Source organism: Mandrillus leucophaeus, unplaced genomic scaffold (assembly GCF_000951045.1).
Source record: "Mandrillus leucophaeus isolate KB7577 unplaced genomic scaffold, Mleu.le_1.0 Scaffold1507, whole genome shotgun sequence".
Taxonomy (NCBI): domain Eukaryota; kingdom Metazoa; phylum Chordata; class Mammalia; order Primates; family Cercopithecidae; genus Mandrillus; species Mandrillus leucophaeus.
This window is the reverse complement of record NW_012101485.1, coordinates 146,406-165,456: the sequence shown is the minus strand read 5'-3', so window position 1 is coordinate 165,456 and position 19,051 is coordinate 146,406. Positions and strand designations below refer to the sequence as shown.

General features: G+C 46.2%; 1 protein-coding gene and 1 long non-coding RNA gene across 4 annotated transcripts in view; one reads left to right on the top strand and one right to left on the bottom strand.

The window, feature by feature from the left end:
- The window catches only part of SCML4 (sex comb on midleg-like 4 (Drosophila)), a 120,762-nt gene that overhangs the window by 3,346 nt on the left and 98,365 nt on the right, over positions 1-19,051 (bottom strand). For all 3 annotated transcript variants that reach the window (XM_011975040.1, XM_011975041.1, XM_011975042.1), the window contains 2 exons: positions 13,824-14,114; positions 2,356-2,501 (listed from right to left, as the gene is read on the bottom strand). In XM_011975040.1, coding sequence (XP_011830430.1) covers positions 2,356-2,501; positions 13,824-14,114 — 437 coding nt within the window. The remainder of the gene's footprint in view (positions 1-2,355; positions 2,502-13,823; positions 14,115-19,051) is intronic.
- LOC105535824 lies at positions 844-8,184 on the top strand. Its single transcript, XR_001005504.1, has 2 exons — positions 844-1,475; positions 7,591-8,184. It is a non-coding gene; the product is annotated as an uncharacterized LOC105535824 (long non-coding RNA).

The following is a 19,051-nucleotide window of genomic DNA, read 5'->3' as shown; positions in this document are numbered from 1 at the left end:
CCTCTCCCCATCATCTCTCTGTAGTCATCTGATACATGGGATGTCTCGTATTCCTGCCCTCCCCTCATAGAAGGAATCAAACACAACCCCATGTGTGTTCCTAATATCCCACTTAGGAAGTTTATCTCCTCATCCAACCTTGGCTAAAGGGGCAAGAAGTGTCATCCATTGGACACTGAAACTAGAGGGTCTTTCCATTCCAAACCTCCCCCTATTGCCCTAATTTCTCATTTCTTTTCTTGGTAGGCCCACCTACCTTTAGCTGATGACAAAACTACTCATTCCACCCAATGGAGGATTTCAGATGTGTTTAGCCCTGTCTGTTCCACTAGACGGAATACACTAAAGAATGCACCTGCTTCATCTCAGGGTTCAGCACAAAGAACTACTAAGGGGATGAACCAGTCCTTTGCGGTTTGGTCCCGGTGCTGCTGCCACTGGTCATTGAAAATGGTCACCCTCCAGAATGCATGCTGAGTTCATGAACCTAGCAAGGCTGGGCTTCCATGGTCACCTTTAGTGCTATTTTCAGGTCACTGGAGACAAAGGGTAGAAATTTGAGGTGCTCAGGCGGGGAGAAGAGACATAGTTACAGGACTCATGTAACGGTGCCAGGGTCACCAGCCCTCTCATTCATCTGCCCAGCCCACCAGTATTGATGGAGCACCCACTCTGTGTCACTCACTCTCCATGTCTTTGACAACACAGCAGTGGGCAAGGCTTACCTGTGGGCCGCTCCCAGGAGCCTCATTTTCTACTGTCTTTTATTTCCCTCACCTCCTGGACTCCCACCATCTCCTCCCATCCTGGAAGACAGCCAGACTCCCCCTGCCCAAATCTGTCCAAGCATAACCCACTCTGTGGTTCCTGGTCTCAAGGCCCCAGTGTTAGGTGAGGCCAACATATGCCTAATAAAAGACGGGTGCTGAGTTAGATGAGAATCCTCCTCAGATTGGAGAGCATGATTTCTATGACAGAATCACCAAATAAAGTGAGAAACAGGAAACAAAAATAATGGTCACGGCGGAAGGCAGAATAACGCTCCTTCCCCTCCATGCACGATGTCTGGATTCTAGTCCCCAAACCTGTGAATGTCAAGTTAGACGGCAAAGGGGAATTAAGGCTGCAGGTGGGATTAAGCTTGCTAATCCGCTGACTTTAAAGTAGGGAGATTATCCCGGATTATGGGGCCGGGTGGGTGGGGAGGGGGCGGCTGTGTAATCACAAAACTCTTTAAACGTGGAAGAGGACATCAGCAGCGACAACCGGGGATGGCAGCCCGAGCAGCAAACAGGCCTCAGCTTGATGTTACAGGCTTTAAAGACGATGGCAGGGGGACGGGAGCCAAGGACTGATGGTGGATCTAGAAGCCGGAAAAGACAACCAAGTGGATTCTCCTAGAACCTCCAGAAGGAAAGGCAGCCTTGCTGGCTGAGCCCAGTGAGACCCATGCCAGGCTCCTGAACCCCAGAGCGGTTAGACAGAGAAGGTGGATTGTGTGAGGCCACTATGCTGGTGGTAATCTGTTACAGCAGGATACAAAATGAGTACAGAGCCAGGCGCGGTGGCTCACGCCTGTCATCCCAGCACTTTGGGATGAGACCAGCCTGGCCAATATGGTGAAACCCTGTCTCGACTAAAAATACAAATATTAGCCGGGCATGGTGGCGGGCGCCTGTAATCCCAGCTGCTCGGGAGGCTGAGGCGCAAGAATTGCTTGAACTGGGGAGGCAGAGGCTGCAGTGAGCCAAGATTGAGATCTCACCACTGCATTCCAGCCTGAGTGACAGAGTGAGACTCCGTCTCAAACAAAAACAAAATGAGTATAGTAAGCCTAGCAGGTAAATTACTGATTCTTATCTTTAAAAAAAAATTACCATCTCTCTATATTTTAGCATATCTCAAAATCCTCATAAAGCTCTCTGCTCAGTGAAGGCTGTCTGAGCCAGGAACCGTGCTGAACAACTTTTGTGCATTTTCTTATTTAATCCTTGAAGTGGTTTAGGAACAGGCACTACTGCGGTTTGCCTGGTATGTCGTAGGTGTGCTGTCAATATTTGTTGTATGCACAGACGGCTGGATGGGCAGGAAGCAGGCACTCCTGATGAAGGCCAACATGAGAGAACAGATGGGGCAAATATTCCTTTAAAAACAAATTAAGTGGTCGTTCTGCTCTGAGGAGCCTGTGGTTGTACCTGTCCCTCTCATCTCTGGCTCCCTTGAGGGTGTCCCTAGGGCTTAGTTTAGAGCTCCCCCTACACCTCCCCTGGCAGCATCCCGCAGCTCCCTGAACCTCACTCTCCTTCCATGCCTGCTCCCCCAACCCCCCCAAGGTCAAACCCACCACTCGCATACGTGCTTTCTGAAGAGCTCCACGTGAGGCCCCAGAGCCTGCGGGTCGGCGTCCTTCACAAACCACACCACGTCCTCCACAGTCCAGGCGGAGGGGTTCCTGCTCCGTGGCCGCCTGGCATCCTGCACATCCTGAGAAGGGCTTGAGGCTGGATGGGGTACATAGACGGAGACTGTGAGCCAGTGGGACAGGGCCGGGCACCTACCTGGTGCTGCCTGCCCCCACCTAGCCTGGAAGGGGGGGTCTTCAGTGCCCATGAATCCAAGGAGCTGACCCAAGTGACCTCCTGTCACAGGGAAAGACTGTGAGTGGCAGCTCTATCAGCAGCCCAGAGCACGGAAGGCCACTCCTAGATACATTACCCTCCCCATCTATGCCAAAGCTCGCTGCTCTCCCAGGAGAAGAAGCGCGAGACAGTGGATTCCCTTCAATAGACTAGAATTCCCACCCGAGTTGAAGTTTTCAAGACTCTCCCGCTCAGTTCTCTCTCAGCGGGCCCAGGGCCTCCTGAGCCTGGGTACCTGGTGACCAGGGCAAGTGTGCTAAGATGAGTGTCCAAATGAGCCTCATCACATCAGTGAGGCCAGTGACTTGGGGTCCTTTCTGCCTCCTTGGCCTTCACACTGAGATGATAGAGGCATGGCAGAATTGAGGTAGCTTTTGGTTCTCGTTCACGGTCTCTGCAGAATGCAAGTCTGCGGCAGCATCCTCAGAGCCATCCCTGGTCACACATGCAGAAAGAGGATGTCCCCTCACTCACTGCCTCAGGTACGCACCGAGTCCTTGCATGGCCCTCTGGGGCTGTCAGAGCATTTGCCTGGGTCTCCCCTGCTGCACTGCGAACTCCCTGACCACAAAGGGCCTAACCTGTGCCTGGTCCATAGCTGGTCCCTGGGAAATGGTTGCATAGGGTATTTCCCATGCAGCAGGTGAAAAGGCTCAGGGCAGTGAAGGAGGAAGAGAGTAATGAATTCAATGGCTGGCAATACTTACGGGTTGATTTTTGTGTGTGTATGTCCCGAACTAATTAATCCTCTTTCCCTGCAGCCAGCTCCTCTTCCTATCTCCCCCATTTGGGGAACCTACCTCTTCCTCCTCCCCTTTTTGTGCTTCCCACATTTAATTATTCTGAAGCTCTTGGGAGAATGCCTCTGATGCTGGTGTCCTCTCTTCCAACCCTGCTATCCCAGTCCCAGAGCCTGCCACCTAACCCCCTGCCATGGGTTCCTAATGGGTATTTTTGGGCCATGCCCTGTTCTTCCTACTGCCTACAACTACCACTGCCTCATGTTCTCCCTAAGACCCATCTCTCCATGGGTCCCCCTTACCAACACACTGAGTCCTCATTCTACCTCAAGGTCAAGGGCTCTCTTGGTCTTAATAATATTTTTCTTTCTTAATGGAGAGGGAGAAGAGCTTTGGTGCCAGAGAGACCTAGGGACAGATCCTGGAGTTGCCGCTTGCTGGTGATTGGACCAGGATGTAGCTCATGTGTGAAATGGCCGTGCTTTCTACCTGGAGGGGCAGGTGTGAGGACAGAGATGGGATACTGCCCTGCCCCGAGTCTGACCTATGTCAAGTGCTCCACCAAGGGCAGGAGCCTCCCTCCCTTCCCCACAGCCCTCATCTCCTGTGCACCACCTGTCTGTCTGGGTACACTTGTTGTGACCGACCGGATGTCTCCCCAGCTTCCTTCCTCTGCCTGTGGCTGGTGCTTTGGCTTCAACCTAGAAGGCATTTACCCTTCTCCTTCCCACTCATGTTCCACCTGATGCTTTCATGAACAGAAATGTTCTGTACTTCCTGCAGCCTGCACGTCACCTTCCTACCCCTTTATTTTATTGTATTTTATTTATTTATTTTTTGAGACAGAGTTTCACTCTTGTTGCCCAGGCTGGAGTGCAGTGGCGCGATCTCTGCTCACCACAACCTCCACCTCCCGGGTTCAAGCGATTCTCCTGCCTCAGCCTCCCGAGGAGCTGAGATTAGAGGCGCCCACCACCACCCCCAGCTAATTCCTGTATTTTAGTGGAGACGGGGTTTCACCATGTTGGTCAGGCTGGCTGGGAACTCCTGACCTCAGGTGATCTACCCATCTTAGCCTCCCAAAGTGCTGGGATTACAGGTGTGAGCCACAGCACCCAGCCTCCTACCCCTTTATTCCTACATCTTTATTTGTTCATCTGTCTCTTAATGTGCTTTCACATTCCGCTTTGTAGTACAATTATTTATGAACTTCTCTATAACCTCTAGTTAGATTTTAATTTCCTAAGGATTCCTCCCACTCACTCCACAAACATTGACTGAGCACCTTCTCTGTACCACGTGCTGGGTGAAGTGTTTGGTGAAAAATACAAATGTGATCCTCTCATGACAGGGGTTATAATCATTGACTCCTCCTTGGCTCGGAGTACATATACAGTCATGTGCCGCCTAAGGACGGTGGTCCCATAAGATGATAATGATTCTAGTTCCTATTACCTAGTGATTTGTGCTACAATTTCCTATAGTATTCAGTACAGTAATATGCTGTACAGGTTTGTAGCCTAAAAGCAATAGGCTATGCCACACTGCCTAGGTGTATAGTAGACTATACCATCTAGGTTTGTGCAAGTACAACCTATGATTTTCACACAACATCGAAATCACCTAAGGATGCATTTCCCAGAATGTATCCCATTGAGTGATGCATGACTGTGTTTATAAATATGGGCTTGATAAATGTGAGATGAATCAATATACTCTGTAGACACAGTCTAGGTAACTTATACAAAAGCCCGTGTGTGTAATCTTTACTTGTATTTTAAGGCTGGAAAAAAGTCAAGGCTCTGAACAATGAAGCAGCTTTCCTACAGAATTCTAGTTAGAAGTTGAGAAGCCTTCACTTGATTTCCCTTCTTTAGATCTCAGGGCACAGTGGCTTTCTGCTGTCTCTGTCTCCTTCCTCTTTTTAATGTGCCTGAGACGTGCATGCTGCTCCATTAGCACTGAGGAAAATACAGCATCACATTTCTGCGTCTGTCCTAAACACATAATGGTTTGGCTGAGAATTGGATTGACTTTGAGATTTTCCCTGCCTCTTCCTTGTGGGACCTGGAAGGGTCCCATAAGGTGGTTTGGCACGGGGCATTTTTCTGGGAATCTGTTAATGCACCCTGGAGCCATCTGAATGCTGATCCATGCTTATTAAAGATGATTTCACTCCATTTAAAGACATCTGCACTCAACATGGGGACGAGGAATCACAGAAATCACACTGCCTTTGGATCCCGCCCCATCAGAACATCGGCGTTAATCAGGGTGATAATAGATGCTCTGATTACAAAGGCTGGAAGTCTTCAGTGCCAAGAATAATTTTAGAGTGATCAGAGCAGAGGTCAAATCTAATTTCCTGCATTTGACAGGAAGGGGAGGAAAACCCAGACCAATTAACAGGATCATTCCCAGGAACCTACAGTCCTTTGAGCTAGGTCAGGGACCTCCAAAAACAGTGTTGAAGGGCTGAGCCAGGTGGCTGGTTTGTCGTTAAGGAGGAGGATCTCGGGGCAATTGCTGTGGAAGGAAAGAGATAACTGAGATGGCAAAGTGGGCTCTGTTCCTGGTACCTGGTGCTTGCTGTGGGCACTTTTCACTTTTCCAGGATGGAGCGGAGGCAGCAGGGGCCTGGCTCGGGCGTGTTTCTTAGGGGACCTTTTAGTCATACAAGACAGAGGGCAGCAGGCAGCCTAAGTCACACCTTGGGAGCTGCTCCTGATCCAAAGCACATAGATTTGCTTTAGAAAGGAAGACAAATGGAACTTTCCAGTGGCAGGTTTGCAGAGCCTCACAGTGGTCTGTGCTCACAAAAATGATAAATCCACTAGCCACTCCCTCTCCAGCTGTGGTGAAGGTGTCAGGAAGACAGACGGGTGGAGCCTGCTGCAGCTGGGGCAGGCAGATGTGATAGGTCAACAGTAAGACATGATGGATGTGGAAAAGTCTTGCTCCTAAGCAGACAGCATGCCAAGAAGTACTGGCCAGACAACTTGGTGAGCAGGCAGAGTTCTCTAACCAGGAGGACATTATGCTTGGTCTTGTCATTCCCTGGGGGCTGCCAGAGGCATGTGAAAAGTGAAACTCAGTTATGAACGGATTAAATATGCTTGTTTCTAAAGCTGAACTCACCTTTACCAGAGCTAGGATGAGTATGAGTCAGTGTTTCAAAGCAATCCCGATTTTCACAGCACAGGTACTTGCATACTCTCTGTGAATCTCCCTCTGCCGAGCACATCCATACGTACGTAATTTCCTTTCACTCATTCATAATTCAGGAGAAACTCTTTAGCTAACAACAGAGTCATGTGGAGGAGCGGAATGAGCAGTGAGCTGGGAGTCAGAAACCCCTGCCACCCACCAGCCATGTGATCAACCCTCTGCTTCTCTGCTGTAAAATAAAAGGGCTTGATCTCTAAGCCCCTGCCAGCCCCTTATGATGCTGTGTAACCCCTCCCACCTCAGGCTGTTCACACGAAGGGAGTCACCTCCTCCCACAGCTGAAGGCTGCATGAGTGTGTCCACATGCAAAACACAAGTGCAGCCATGGCCAGGCGTCCTGTCCCTCCCGGGCTCTGATCATTCTCTACGGACCTCATTGTCTTCATCTATAAGTTGTGAATATTATTTTTTGCTTCTTAAGAATATTTTAAGAATCAAGAGAATGTGGCTCAGGGCTGGAGCCTGACCTTAAGAATCTCAAAGACAGGAAGGTCATTGTCTCCGACAGGGACCCCTGTGTCCTCAGGCTGCCTGTGAGCTGCCCAGGCCCTCTTGGTTTCTGGCAGCTGCAGCTGGGTTGGTGAGGGGCAGGGGAGGGGGATCTGTTCTCAGCATCTCCAAGTGACCTGCTCCCGCTAGACGCTTCCTTTCTAGATACAATGCCATATCAAATGTGTGAGGTGCCCAGGCTAGCCCACAATTATGGCAAAATTACGTGGCTTGAAACAGTGCTGTTTTTCATTATTTCTATCTGTTGCCCAGGCTGGAGTGTAGTAGGGTGATCTCGGCTCACTGCAACCTCTGCCTCCCAGGTCCAAGTGATTCTCCTGCCTCAGCCTCCCGAGTAGCTGGGATTATAGGCAAGTGCCACTCACCCTATCTAGAATTTTCAAGATGCCATGAGGTGAGAGAGATGAGAGGGAAGAGAGCCCACCCAATCCTTAGAGTTTAATCAGATTTTTCTTTTAATGATTTGAGACCAGCTGGCCTGCCTGTGTGAGGAGGGAGCATGTCTCTAGAAACAAGGAGAGACTGTGGGCTTGAAGCCAAGCTGAGCTGAGCTAGATTCCTTCTTGGCCACCAGAAGACACTGTGACCTCCTGGCAAGCACTGTGACCTTTGCTGGGAAGCCTCCAGCTACCCCTCCTCCCCACTGATCCTCCCTGGTTGTCTTTCCTCCTGCTTATTCCAGCCAGCTCCACTGTCCCTTCTCTGGGAAGCCGTTCCTGACTCCTAAGGGTAGGCTGAGCCCCTCCCTCCCCATCTGATTCTCCCACAGCATCCACACTTTTCCCTGACAGCAACCATCACAACTGTAATGAAATGTGTGTACTAATTTGTTGACATTTGTCTCCCTGGAGTTGCAAACCCTCAGAGAACAGGGCCGGTGTCCGTCTTATTCACAGCTGTCCTCAGATGTGAGAAGAGCCCCTGGCACACTGTGCCCAGGAAGTCTCTGCTGGCTGGGACCAACCAAACCCTGAATCTTAGTTGCCTCCTCTATAAAACACCTTGCTGAGCTGTTGCAAGGATTAAATGGCAAAATGTTGTAAATGATTAAACAGGATTACTCATTAGGTCGTTACTGTTCTTCTTATGATGATGATGTCATTCCATAAGTGGTCAGTAGATTTGTTTTCCTAAATCCCAGGGCCACCAGCTCGCTCCTCTGTTCAGAAATGCCTGGTTTACAGTTACTGCAGAGCAAAGTCCCATCTGCTTGACATGGATCCCAAACTTCCCAGCATGGTTTCCCTGGTGTCCCTGCACAAACCCTTTTTTTTTAGATGAAGTCTCGCTCTGTCACCCAGGCTGGAGTGCAGTGGCGTGATCTCGGCTCATTGCAACCTCCACCTCCCGGGTTCAAGTGATTCTCGAGCCTCAGCCTCCCGAGTAGCTGGGATTACCTTCATGTGACACCACACTCAGCTAATTTTTGTATTTTTAGTCGGGACAGTTTTCACCATGTTGACCGGGTTGGTCTTGAACTCCTGACCTCAGACGATCTGCCCACCTCTGCCTCCCAAAGTGCTGGGATTACAGGTGTGAGCCACTGCACCCAGCTCCTGCACAAACTCTTTAATTAATCAGCTCTCGCCATGCTTTTGTCCACTTCACCTCCTCACATAGAATGCTGTTTTCATTCTTCTTTTTCTAGCTAAATTGTCTCCATCCCTCACCCAATGCCAGGCCCTATCAAATAAAAATCCAACGACAGGAAGCATTTGGGTTGTAATAGCAATATCAGATTGACTTCATTTCTTGATTCTGAATCTTGGACCTAGTTGTGGTTGGGAATTCTACAGTGTGTCTTGTTAAATGCCCAAGTCAGGAAGCTTTTATTATCCAAAACCTCTTTATAGCTCTTGGTGATTATATCTTGGATGAGAGACAAGGAAGAGCTCTCAAACTTTCACCAGAGCGTCAGCAGACACCAGGAAAATGTGCCCTGTGAACACATCCCCTCGGAGCCCACTGGCAGCGGAGACAGATGTGATAGATCACGACTGCAGGGAGCTAAAGGTAAGTACCGCCAGAGACGGAAGGCCGAGGAGTTTGTCATGTCATCAGTACCCACCCTTCTGCCTGCAGCCTCATGCAGTTTTCTGGCTTCTGTGGTTTTAAACCATTTTGATTAGTACCACGGGGAAAAGGCCATTTCTAAGTCTCTTCCATGGTTTATGACTTGGAGCAAGCTCTCTTAAAGAGGTATGGTTTTTTGGTGACAACTGCTTTTACTTGGGATGGAACTTCAGAGCAATATTGAACAGTCATTTGGGTGGGACGGTGGGGTGTGGGGGGGATCCACAATGGGCATCAGGCTGACAGCTAGGTGAGAAATGGGTGAGGACGCTGGTGGTTTCTCTCCCACTTTAACATCCTGCCACTCAAGTCAGCACGGTTTTTATCTCCATCATTTCCAAACATTTTTAGCTGTACAGATTTTGTTTAAGCAAAGCACATATAGAACCCCACCCTGCAAATGTGAACAGGCCCTGCTTCAAGAGCGGGAGGGCACCTGGAGTCCTGTCTGCTCTTGTTCCGTCTTCTCCATCTCTTAGAACCTTGAAAGTCATCAGGCACGATTTGAAAACCCCTGGGGTTGTTTTGAAAGACACAAGCTTTGGAGACCATTGAAGTCAGATCCTGGCTCAGCACTTGATTTCCCTTCTCTTGAACCTCTTTTTCTTTTCCTTTAAATCAAATATACCAATATCTTTTTATAAATATTAAATCCTAAACATATAACTTATAATAAACCATGAACAATGTGTGGAAAGTGTCTGGCCCCCTTGAGTGTAGGTGTTCAATAAATAACAGTTTGATAAGGCCTCAAACAAGCCCCCTTTGCCGGGGCTGTGGGGGGTTCAAATATGAATAAGAGACTTCACAAAGCTGAGGGTCTATTCCCTTCTCTAGGACGCGTTAGAGTAAGAACTATCGATGAGGAAACAAAGTGCCGTGGGAGGGAAAAGGAGGGAGTGAGCATTTCTGATCCGACTTCCCATTGCCTACTCAGCGTTATTTTGCACTTCTTCCTCTGTAATAGCAGCCCTAATTTCCATCTGGAATCACAGTTGCTGGGAATGAAAACCACATTTCCCAGCATCCTTTGCAGCAAGTGGCCATGTGACTAAATTTTGGTCAATGAAATGTAAGCAGAAATGGAAACCTCTTTCAGAGACACTGGTGCTTATCCTTCCTTCCGTCTTCTCCCCACTCACTTCCTCTGTCTCACTGCTGAGAATGTGCCTGTCTGACTGGCTGTTTCTGGTACCTGCAGTTGTATTTAGCACCCTGAAGAAGGCACTGGTTAAAAGGAATCCTTGGGGAATTAAAATGTTAATAGATGTACAAAGGATGAATAATTTCATTTTTCTTCAATGTATCACAAAGCCTCAACAGTGAACTTTAACTGATACATCATGTAGCAGGTTTTCTCCAAAGAGGTTAGGTGGCTTTGTGATTTTAAACATCCCACAGTCCCATGGTGGGGGTCCTGCTGATTATGGACAACTGGATTTCAGGGTCTCAGGCAAAGTTCCCTCTAATATTTCTTTTTTTTTTTTTTTGAGACAGAGTCTAGCTCTGTTACCCAGGCTAGAGTGCAGTGGTGCAATCTCTGCTCACTACAACCTCCACCTCCCAGGTTCAAGTGATTCTCTTGCCTCAGCCTCCCAAGTAGCTGGTATTACAGGCAGGCACCACCACGCCCGGCTCATTTTTGTATATTTAGTAGAGACGGGGTTTCACCATGTTGGTCAGGCTGGTCTCGAACTCCTGACCTCAAGTGATCTGCCCACCTTGGCCTCCCACAGTGGTGGGATTACAGGCATGAGCCACCATGCCTGGCTGGTTCTAATACCTCTAAGTTATTAAAAAGACAGCCAGTATTCAGGGTACAGTTATTGATGTTCTTGGGATGAAAGGCAGCAGGCACTGGTGGACTCTGTTTCTCTGATCTCATCCCAGACCCTGAGAGGCAGAAGGGCCTGAGCTAGGGGGCCTCTCCTGGGGTGTAACTAGGCTCCAGCAGAGAGGGCCTTCTCAGAGCTAGAGCCTGAGGAAGGGTCTGGGCTGCCCCTCGGCCAGCTGTCTGGCAAGATTACTCAGACTGTCAGGGCCTGATTCCAGGATGATATGAGTTAGCTCTGTGTCCCCATCCAAATCTCACCTTGAATTGTAATAATCCCCATGTGTCAAGGATGGAGCCAGGTGGAGATAATTGAATCACGGTGTCGGTTTCCCCCATACTGTTCCTGTGGTAGTGAGTAAGTCTCATGACATCTGATAGTCTTATAAAGGGGAGTTCCCCTGCATAAGCCCTCTTACCTGTCACCATGTAAGACTTGACTTTGCTCCTCCTTGCCTTCTGCCATGATTGTGAGGCCTCCCCAGCCATGTGGAACTAGGAGTCCATTAAACCTCTTTCCTTTACAAATTACCCAGTCTCAGGTATGTCTTTATTAGCAGCATGAGAACAGACTCATACACAGGAGAACAAAGGGCTGGGATGGGGATGAAAGTAAAGGACAAGAGGACATCCTAGGGCTCAACTGGAAGGAGGCATGAGGGGCTGGAGAAGGGAACTATGCTGAGGCCATCTGAAGAGCCCTGGATTCCCTGGCCCTGGGTCACCAGTTGGACTGAACAGGGCAGACTGTTGTCGAGTGAGTGATAGAAGTTCTCTCCAACCACATCATGCCTCCCTCTTACTGCTGGAAATCCTGCATGTAAGACATAGGACTGAAATTGTACCAACGTGCGTGGGAGAGAGTAAATATCTCCTTTTTAAAAAGTGGGACACTCTGGGATTATGAGTCAATTCAATCAGCATGGTGTCCTGTGATCACCACCCTGAGAAAAGGGGAATTGGGCTGAGGAGAAGAGGATGAGAGAAAGAGACATTTAAATGCCAGAGGGACATAAGGATGAGTGTTTTGACAAGACAAGGGGACACCATGAGGGCACAGACATGATGCATGTTTATTGAACACCTACCACATGCCAGATATTATGCTAACACTGGGGACAAACCTATGAAATCAAGGCTGCCCCTGGTTTACTTTACAGTGTTGGTTTGTGCCAGATCATGTCCCTTTCTCTTGTTCTTAGGAATCAGATGGAACAATGTTGCTCTCCTTTGGAAAACAGGGCTCTGCTCACTTAATCTGCCTGGCTTATGGTCCTGTGTGATAGTGTTGGAAAGTAGCCTGCAGGGCATCTCTACATTTGGCAAGAGCTGCCGTGGAGACAGAATCTGTGCTCTACCCCTCAACAGCTCTCCAGCAAGGGACCCCTTCTCACCTCTCCATCCTTGGCCAGGGGAAGCTGGTCAGGGCCATGCTCATCTGGGTTGGATGAGGCTCTTGGAAGGGAATGTGTGGAGGGTCTTGAATCATACAAAATGGCTCATGTGTGCGGCTTGTTGGGGTCACTGGTGGAAGGGTCCTGGGTTCAGGGGAGAAATGTGGCTTGCCACAGAAGACAGAGCCTGCCCACTGAGGTGCCCACAGGGTGGCAAGATGAAGACTCCCAGACTCCTTGGCCTGGGGCCTTCTTTCTTCAGCAGTTCTCAGCTGTGGAGCTGATGGGCTGTGATCTGTTAAGGGATGTGTTAAAAAGATCTATGCTGTAACTACTAGCATTTATTGAGCTCTTATTACAACCTAGTCCTCATACTAAATGCATGTATGAACTCATTTAATCCTCCCAACAATCCCATGAGGCAGGTGCTGCCATTATTATTGTTGCAATTTTATAGGTGAGAAAACCAAAGCACAGGTAAGTTAAGACTTGCAAAAGGTAGGCAGGAAGCAGCAGATCCAGCATCTCAGCCCTGGCTGTCTGGCTGAAGTCCCAGTGATTATCTACTATACTCTATGGCCTTTATGCACTATCAAAATACTGAAGCTTGAAAATTATTTTGTAAAACATCAATCAGAAGGGCCTTCAAGCTATTACTTTAATCCTTTATCCCTCATAGTGCTTCTGTAGATTGCAGTCCAACAAGCTTTCTTTAGTGGACAAGACAGACGTGGCGTTACAACCAGCATTGGGGGAATTCTGCCTACCTCTGCTTCTAACCACGTATTTGTATCCTGAAAGTGACACCTGCTATGCAAGAGACAATTCTTTATCAAGGTCTGGTTCTCCTTTTTCCTGGGCAGAGCTAACCTACAGCTCCCAGAGTCCCTTATAGTTAAGTGTGGCAAAATGACCAGCTTTTGCCAATGAGATGTGAGTGGAAGTAATGAGCATCACTCTCAGACTGCAGGGAAGCGCCTGTGCCTTCTCCATCCCTTCTTTCCCTTTCTAGTCCCCAAATGCATGGGGCCTGAAGGCTGTAGAGGGTGGCAGAGCCACAAAATAGATGGAGCCTGTGTCCCTAAATTGAGATGCATCCATGAATCAGGAACATTTGCCTTTGGCTCTTGAACAAAAATTTCTATGGTATTTGAGCCTGTGTACATTTTGGAGTCCTTGTATCCTGTGGCCTAGCCTACCCTAATACATGGTTTTCTTTGCTTATCAAAGGTTGAGTTTGGCTGTTTTTGAGAACCTCAAGAATCCATGAAAGGGCCTGTGGAAATTTCTGATCTCCCAGGAGTCCTGTGTTTAAATAGCCACACTCCCCGTTCCCCAGGTGCTGTGCTCCCCGCGTGAGGGCAAGGGATGTTGTGTCAGCGGGAATCTGATGCATGCATTACATTACCACATCTGTTTCCTTCAAGAGAGGTTGCATTTCTCTTGGGACTGGAGGCTGCGGGCCTCAGCCCAGGTGCCGAGGGGCCACCAGAAGACATGGGGCTGGTGCGGGGACCACCAGCTGTGGCAGCAGGACCTCCCCCAAGGTGGCTGTCTCCAGAGTTCTGCCTCTTGCAGTACAGCGAGGAGGAGGGGGGCAAGGAGCCCCTGTGGTTAAAGGTGGAGGCGGAGGGGTCCATACCGTAGCGGTTCATGCCCACAGGGTTCACCAGGTACTCTTCAGTGGTGACTGTCTTGGCTAAGCAAGAAGACAGTACAGAGAAGCAGGTATCAGAGAGCAGTTCAGGAAGCTACCAGACCATCCGTCTTGGCAAACCCTGCCCTGCCAACACAGTCCCCAGTATGTGTGAGGATGGAGAGAGGAGAAATTAATCCCACAACATAATTCCAAATAACATACCTGTCAGCAGGCTGAGAGCTGCCTCGCCCACAGGAGCATATTGTATTAGGAATTAGGAGGTGTGCTCCTCCATGCTTAGAGGAAAATTGATATTTTGGCCATTGATGACTTAAGAATAAGCCCAAATCGGGCCAGGTATGGTGGCTCCCACCTGTAATCCCTAAACTTTGGGAGGCCGAGGCAGGTGGATCACCTGAGGTTAGGAGTTCAAGACCAGTCTGGCCAACATGATGAAACTCTGTCTCTATTAAAAATACAAAAAATTAGCCAGATGTGGTGGCAGGCACCTGTAATCCCAGTTACTCGGGAGGCTGAGGCAGGAGAATCGCTTGAACCTGGGAGGCGGAGCTTGCAAAGCAAAACTCCACCTCAAAAAAAGAAAAAAGAAAAGAATAAGCCCAGATCAAAGACCTTCTTCCACAGTGGCTCTGCCCTCACAGTCTCTGCTGGCTTCTCAGAATCTCCCTGTACTCCCTGCTCTTGCTCACCCACCAGCACAGCCTCCCTCACCTGGCGCAGGACTCCTGGGAGAGATCAAGCAAGAGTCACAATGTTCCAGAGTCAGGAGAGACGACTGTGTGGCCTGGGTGGTGGCCCAGGTGCCACGGTGCTTTCTCCCCACACCTTTAGTCCTGATACACATGAGGGCGGCTGTCCTCCTCCACGGCTAACAAGCAGCGACGCAAGTGTCGATCTGGACAGCCCCTCAATCCTCCCCAAGCCCTTCACAGGAGTGCTAAAGAGCCAAGCTAGAGTGCAGCGGGGGAGAGGACTTAGAAAGTCTGCCAACCTCATCATCAGTGCCTCTTAGGTAAACCAGGACTTACCGTTTTTTTTTTTTTTTGAGATGGAGTTTCAATCAATCAGTCTGTCACCCAGGCTGGAGTGCAGTGGTGCGATCTCAGCTCACTGTAACCACCACCTCTCGGGTTTAAGTGATTTTCCTGCTTCAGACTCCCAAGAGTAGCTGGAACCACCATGCCCGGCTAATTTTTATATTTTTAGTAGAGACGGGGTTTCACCATTTTGGCCAGGCTGGTCTCAAACTCCTGACCTCAAGTGATCCATCTGCCTCGGCCTCCCAAAGTGCTGGGATTACAGTCCTATACTTTTAAATCTCATCACTGAGCCTGTTGAACTCCCTGTGAGCTATACCTGTGGCCGAATGGTGGGTTTTTTGTTTGTTTTATTATTTTTACACGGAGTTTTTTTGGGGGGCGTGGGGGAAGTCCAGAGAAATTATGGTGATAGAAAGAAGGAAACGATTCTAGTCCCTCCCACCAGGACAAGATCATGTCTACCTATCCCCAGCAATAATTATCTGTATATTAGACATCATCAAAACAGATCTTGGTATGCCCAAAGAAAATGCAACCAGCAAAAAAACAAAACAAAACAACAGCAACAAAAACCAATGGATCCTCCATGATTGGCAATGAAAAACAAACTTGAGGCCACAAGATCAGATGCCTTCTCCGTGCATGGATTCTTCCACAATGTAGGTATTGAAGATTAAGACTTGATTTTATTAGGGGAGCTAGCAGATCTTCTCCTAGTTGGGGATGGATGTGGAGCTTGACTGGAAATAAAAGTCTTTGCAGATGGGATACAGCTAAAGTAGTGATTATAGGTAAATTTAGAGCTGTAAATTCTTCTGTTAAAGGAAGAAAGATCTCAAATGAATAGCCTAATCTATCATAAGACACTGGAAAAAAAAAAACTTAAAGCAAAGAAGGAAATAAAGATTTGAGCAAAAATTAATTCAATAGAGAATTTTAAAAAACAATAGAAGAAATCAATAAAACCAAAAGCTCGTTCTTTGGAAAAAGAATCCACAAAATTGCAAGGCTTTAGCTAGACTGACAAAAAATAAAAATAAAAAATAAAGAAGGAAAGAGAGAGGATTCAAATTACTAGAATCATAAATGAAAACCTGAAATTACTACCAACCTTACAGAAATTGAAAAAGATTAAGAAATACAGATGGATGCTCTTTGCTTACAATAGGGTTATATCCCAACAAATTTATCATAAGTTAAAAATATCATAAGTTGAAAATGCATTTAGCATACCTAATCTACCACACATTATAGCTTAGCCTAGCTGACCTCAAACATGCTCAGAACACTTACATTAGCCCACAGTTGGACAAAATCATCTAACACAAAGCCAATTTTACGATAAAGTATTGAATATCTGATGTAATTTACTGAATACTTACTGAAAGTGAAAAACAGAATTGTTGTATAGATACTTGAAGTATGGTTTTCACTGAATGTGTATCACTTTCACACCATCGTAAAGTGAAAAAATCATTAAGTCAAATCATCTTAAGTAGGGAACCATCTGTTCTATAAACAATTTTATGCCAGTAAATTAGATAACTTAGATAAAATGAACAAACCACTAAAACTGACTCAAGAAGAAAAAGACAATCTGAGTAGACCTGTAAGAAGTAAAAGGATTGAATTAGTAATCAGAAAACTACCCACAAAGAAAGCCCAAGCCTGGATAACTTCATGGTTGAATTCTACCAAACATTTAAAGAAAAAATAATACTAATTCTTTACAAATTCTTCCAGAAAATAGAAGGGGGTGAAATACTTCACGACTTCTATGGCAAATACTTCTACGAAGACAGGATTACCCTTATACCAAAACCAGACAGACACATCATAAGAAAACTACAGACCAATATCTGTTATTCATATGAATGCAGAAATCCTCAACAAAAAACTGGCAAAACTGAACCCGGCAATGTATGAAAAGATACATACACCATGACCAATTAGGATTTATCCCAGGAATGCAAGCCTGATTTAACATTCAAAAATCAATTAATGTAATACACCATATGGATAGAATAATAAAACGGAGATCACACAATCATCTTAACAGATGCAGAAAACATTTGACAAAATCCAATATGCTTTTATGATAAAATCACTCAACCAACTAGGGATAGAAGGGAATTTCCTCAATCCGACAAAGGGCATCTGCAAAAAACCTATAGGTAACATCATGGCTAATGGTCAAAGACTGGATGCTGTCCCCCAAGATTAGGAACAAAAAGAGATGGTCCCTTCCAGCTACTTCTATTAACATTGTACTAGAGGTTCCAGCCGGCGCAGTTAGGTTAAGGAAAAGAAAAGCCATCTAGATTAGGAAGGAAGAAGTAAAACTATCTCTGATGTGTACGAAATCTTAAGGAATCCACTTAAAACATTGTTGGAACTAATAAATAGTTCAGCAAGGTTGAAGGATACAAGATCAATGTGCAAAAATCAATTGTATTTCTACACATTTGCAATTAACAATTAGAAAATAAAATTGAAAATAATTCCATTTATAATAGTATGAAAAAGAATAAAATAAAATACTAAGGAATAACTTTAATGAAAGTTCAAACAAACTCTGAAAACTACAAAACATTGTTGAAAGAAATTAAAGAAGATATAACTAAATGGAAAAAAAAAAATCTCATGTTCATAGATCAGAAGGCTTATTTTCAGGGTGGCAATTCCCCTCAAATTGATCTACAGATTCAGCACAATCCCTGTCAGAATCTTCACTGATTTCTCTGTAGAAAATAACAAGCTAATTCCAGAACTCATATGGAATTGCAAGGGACACAGAATAGCCAAAGCCATCATGAAAAACAAAAACAAAGTAGAAGGCTCACACTTCCTGATTCCAAATTTAGTACAAAGCAACAATAATCAAGATAATGTGGGAGCTCATCATGTTAAATGAAATAAGCCAGGCACAGAAAGACAAATATCACATGTTCTCACCGATATGTGGGAGCTAAAAAAGTGGATCTCATGAAATAGGGAGTAGATTGGTGGTTACCAGAGGCCAGGAAGGGCAGAGGTCAGTGGGGATGAAGAGAAGTTGATTATAGGTACAAATATATGGTTTTATAGAAGAAATAAGACCTAGAGTTTGAGAAATCACTTGAATGACTATAGTTTACAACAATCTATTAAACATTTCAAAATAGCTAGAAGAGAATAATTCAAATGGTTATACCATAAAGACAAATATTTAAGGCGATGGATGTCCCAGTACACTAATTTGATCTTTACAAATTATATGAATGTATCAAATGATCACATGTACCCTAAAATTACATACATCTATTATGCATTGATTTAAAAAATTGTTTTTAAAAAATAAAACCAATGCCATTGGAGAGGGAAAAAAGACAGTGTGGTTCTGGCATTTGGATAGGTATACAGATGAATGAAATAGAATTCAGAGTCCAGAAACAAATCCATGTGTATATGTTCAGCTGATTTCCACAAGTGTGCCAAGACCATTCAGTGGAAGAAAGAAGTCTTTTCAGCAAATGGTGCTAGGACAACTGGATATCCACATGTAAAAGACTAAAGCAAAACCCCTACTCACACCATATATAAAAATTAACTCAAAATGAATAAAAAACATAAATTTAAGAGCAAAAACTATAAAACTCTTAGAAAGAAACATAGGGGGTAAATCTTTGTGACCTTGGATTTGGCAAAATATTCTTAGATTTGACACCAAAAGCACAAGCAATAAAATAATAAAATAAAATAAATTAGACTTCATCAAAATTAAAAACTTTTGCACTTTTGCACTGGGTACAGTGGATCATGCCTGTAATCCCAGCACTTTGGGAGGCAGAGGTGGGTGGATCACATGAAGAGTTCGACACCAGCTTGGCCAACATAGTGAAACCCCCTCTCTACTAAAAATACAAAAATTAGCTGGGCGTGGTGATGCGAGCCTGT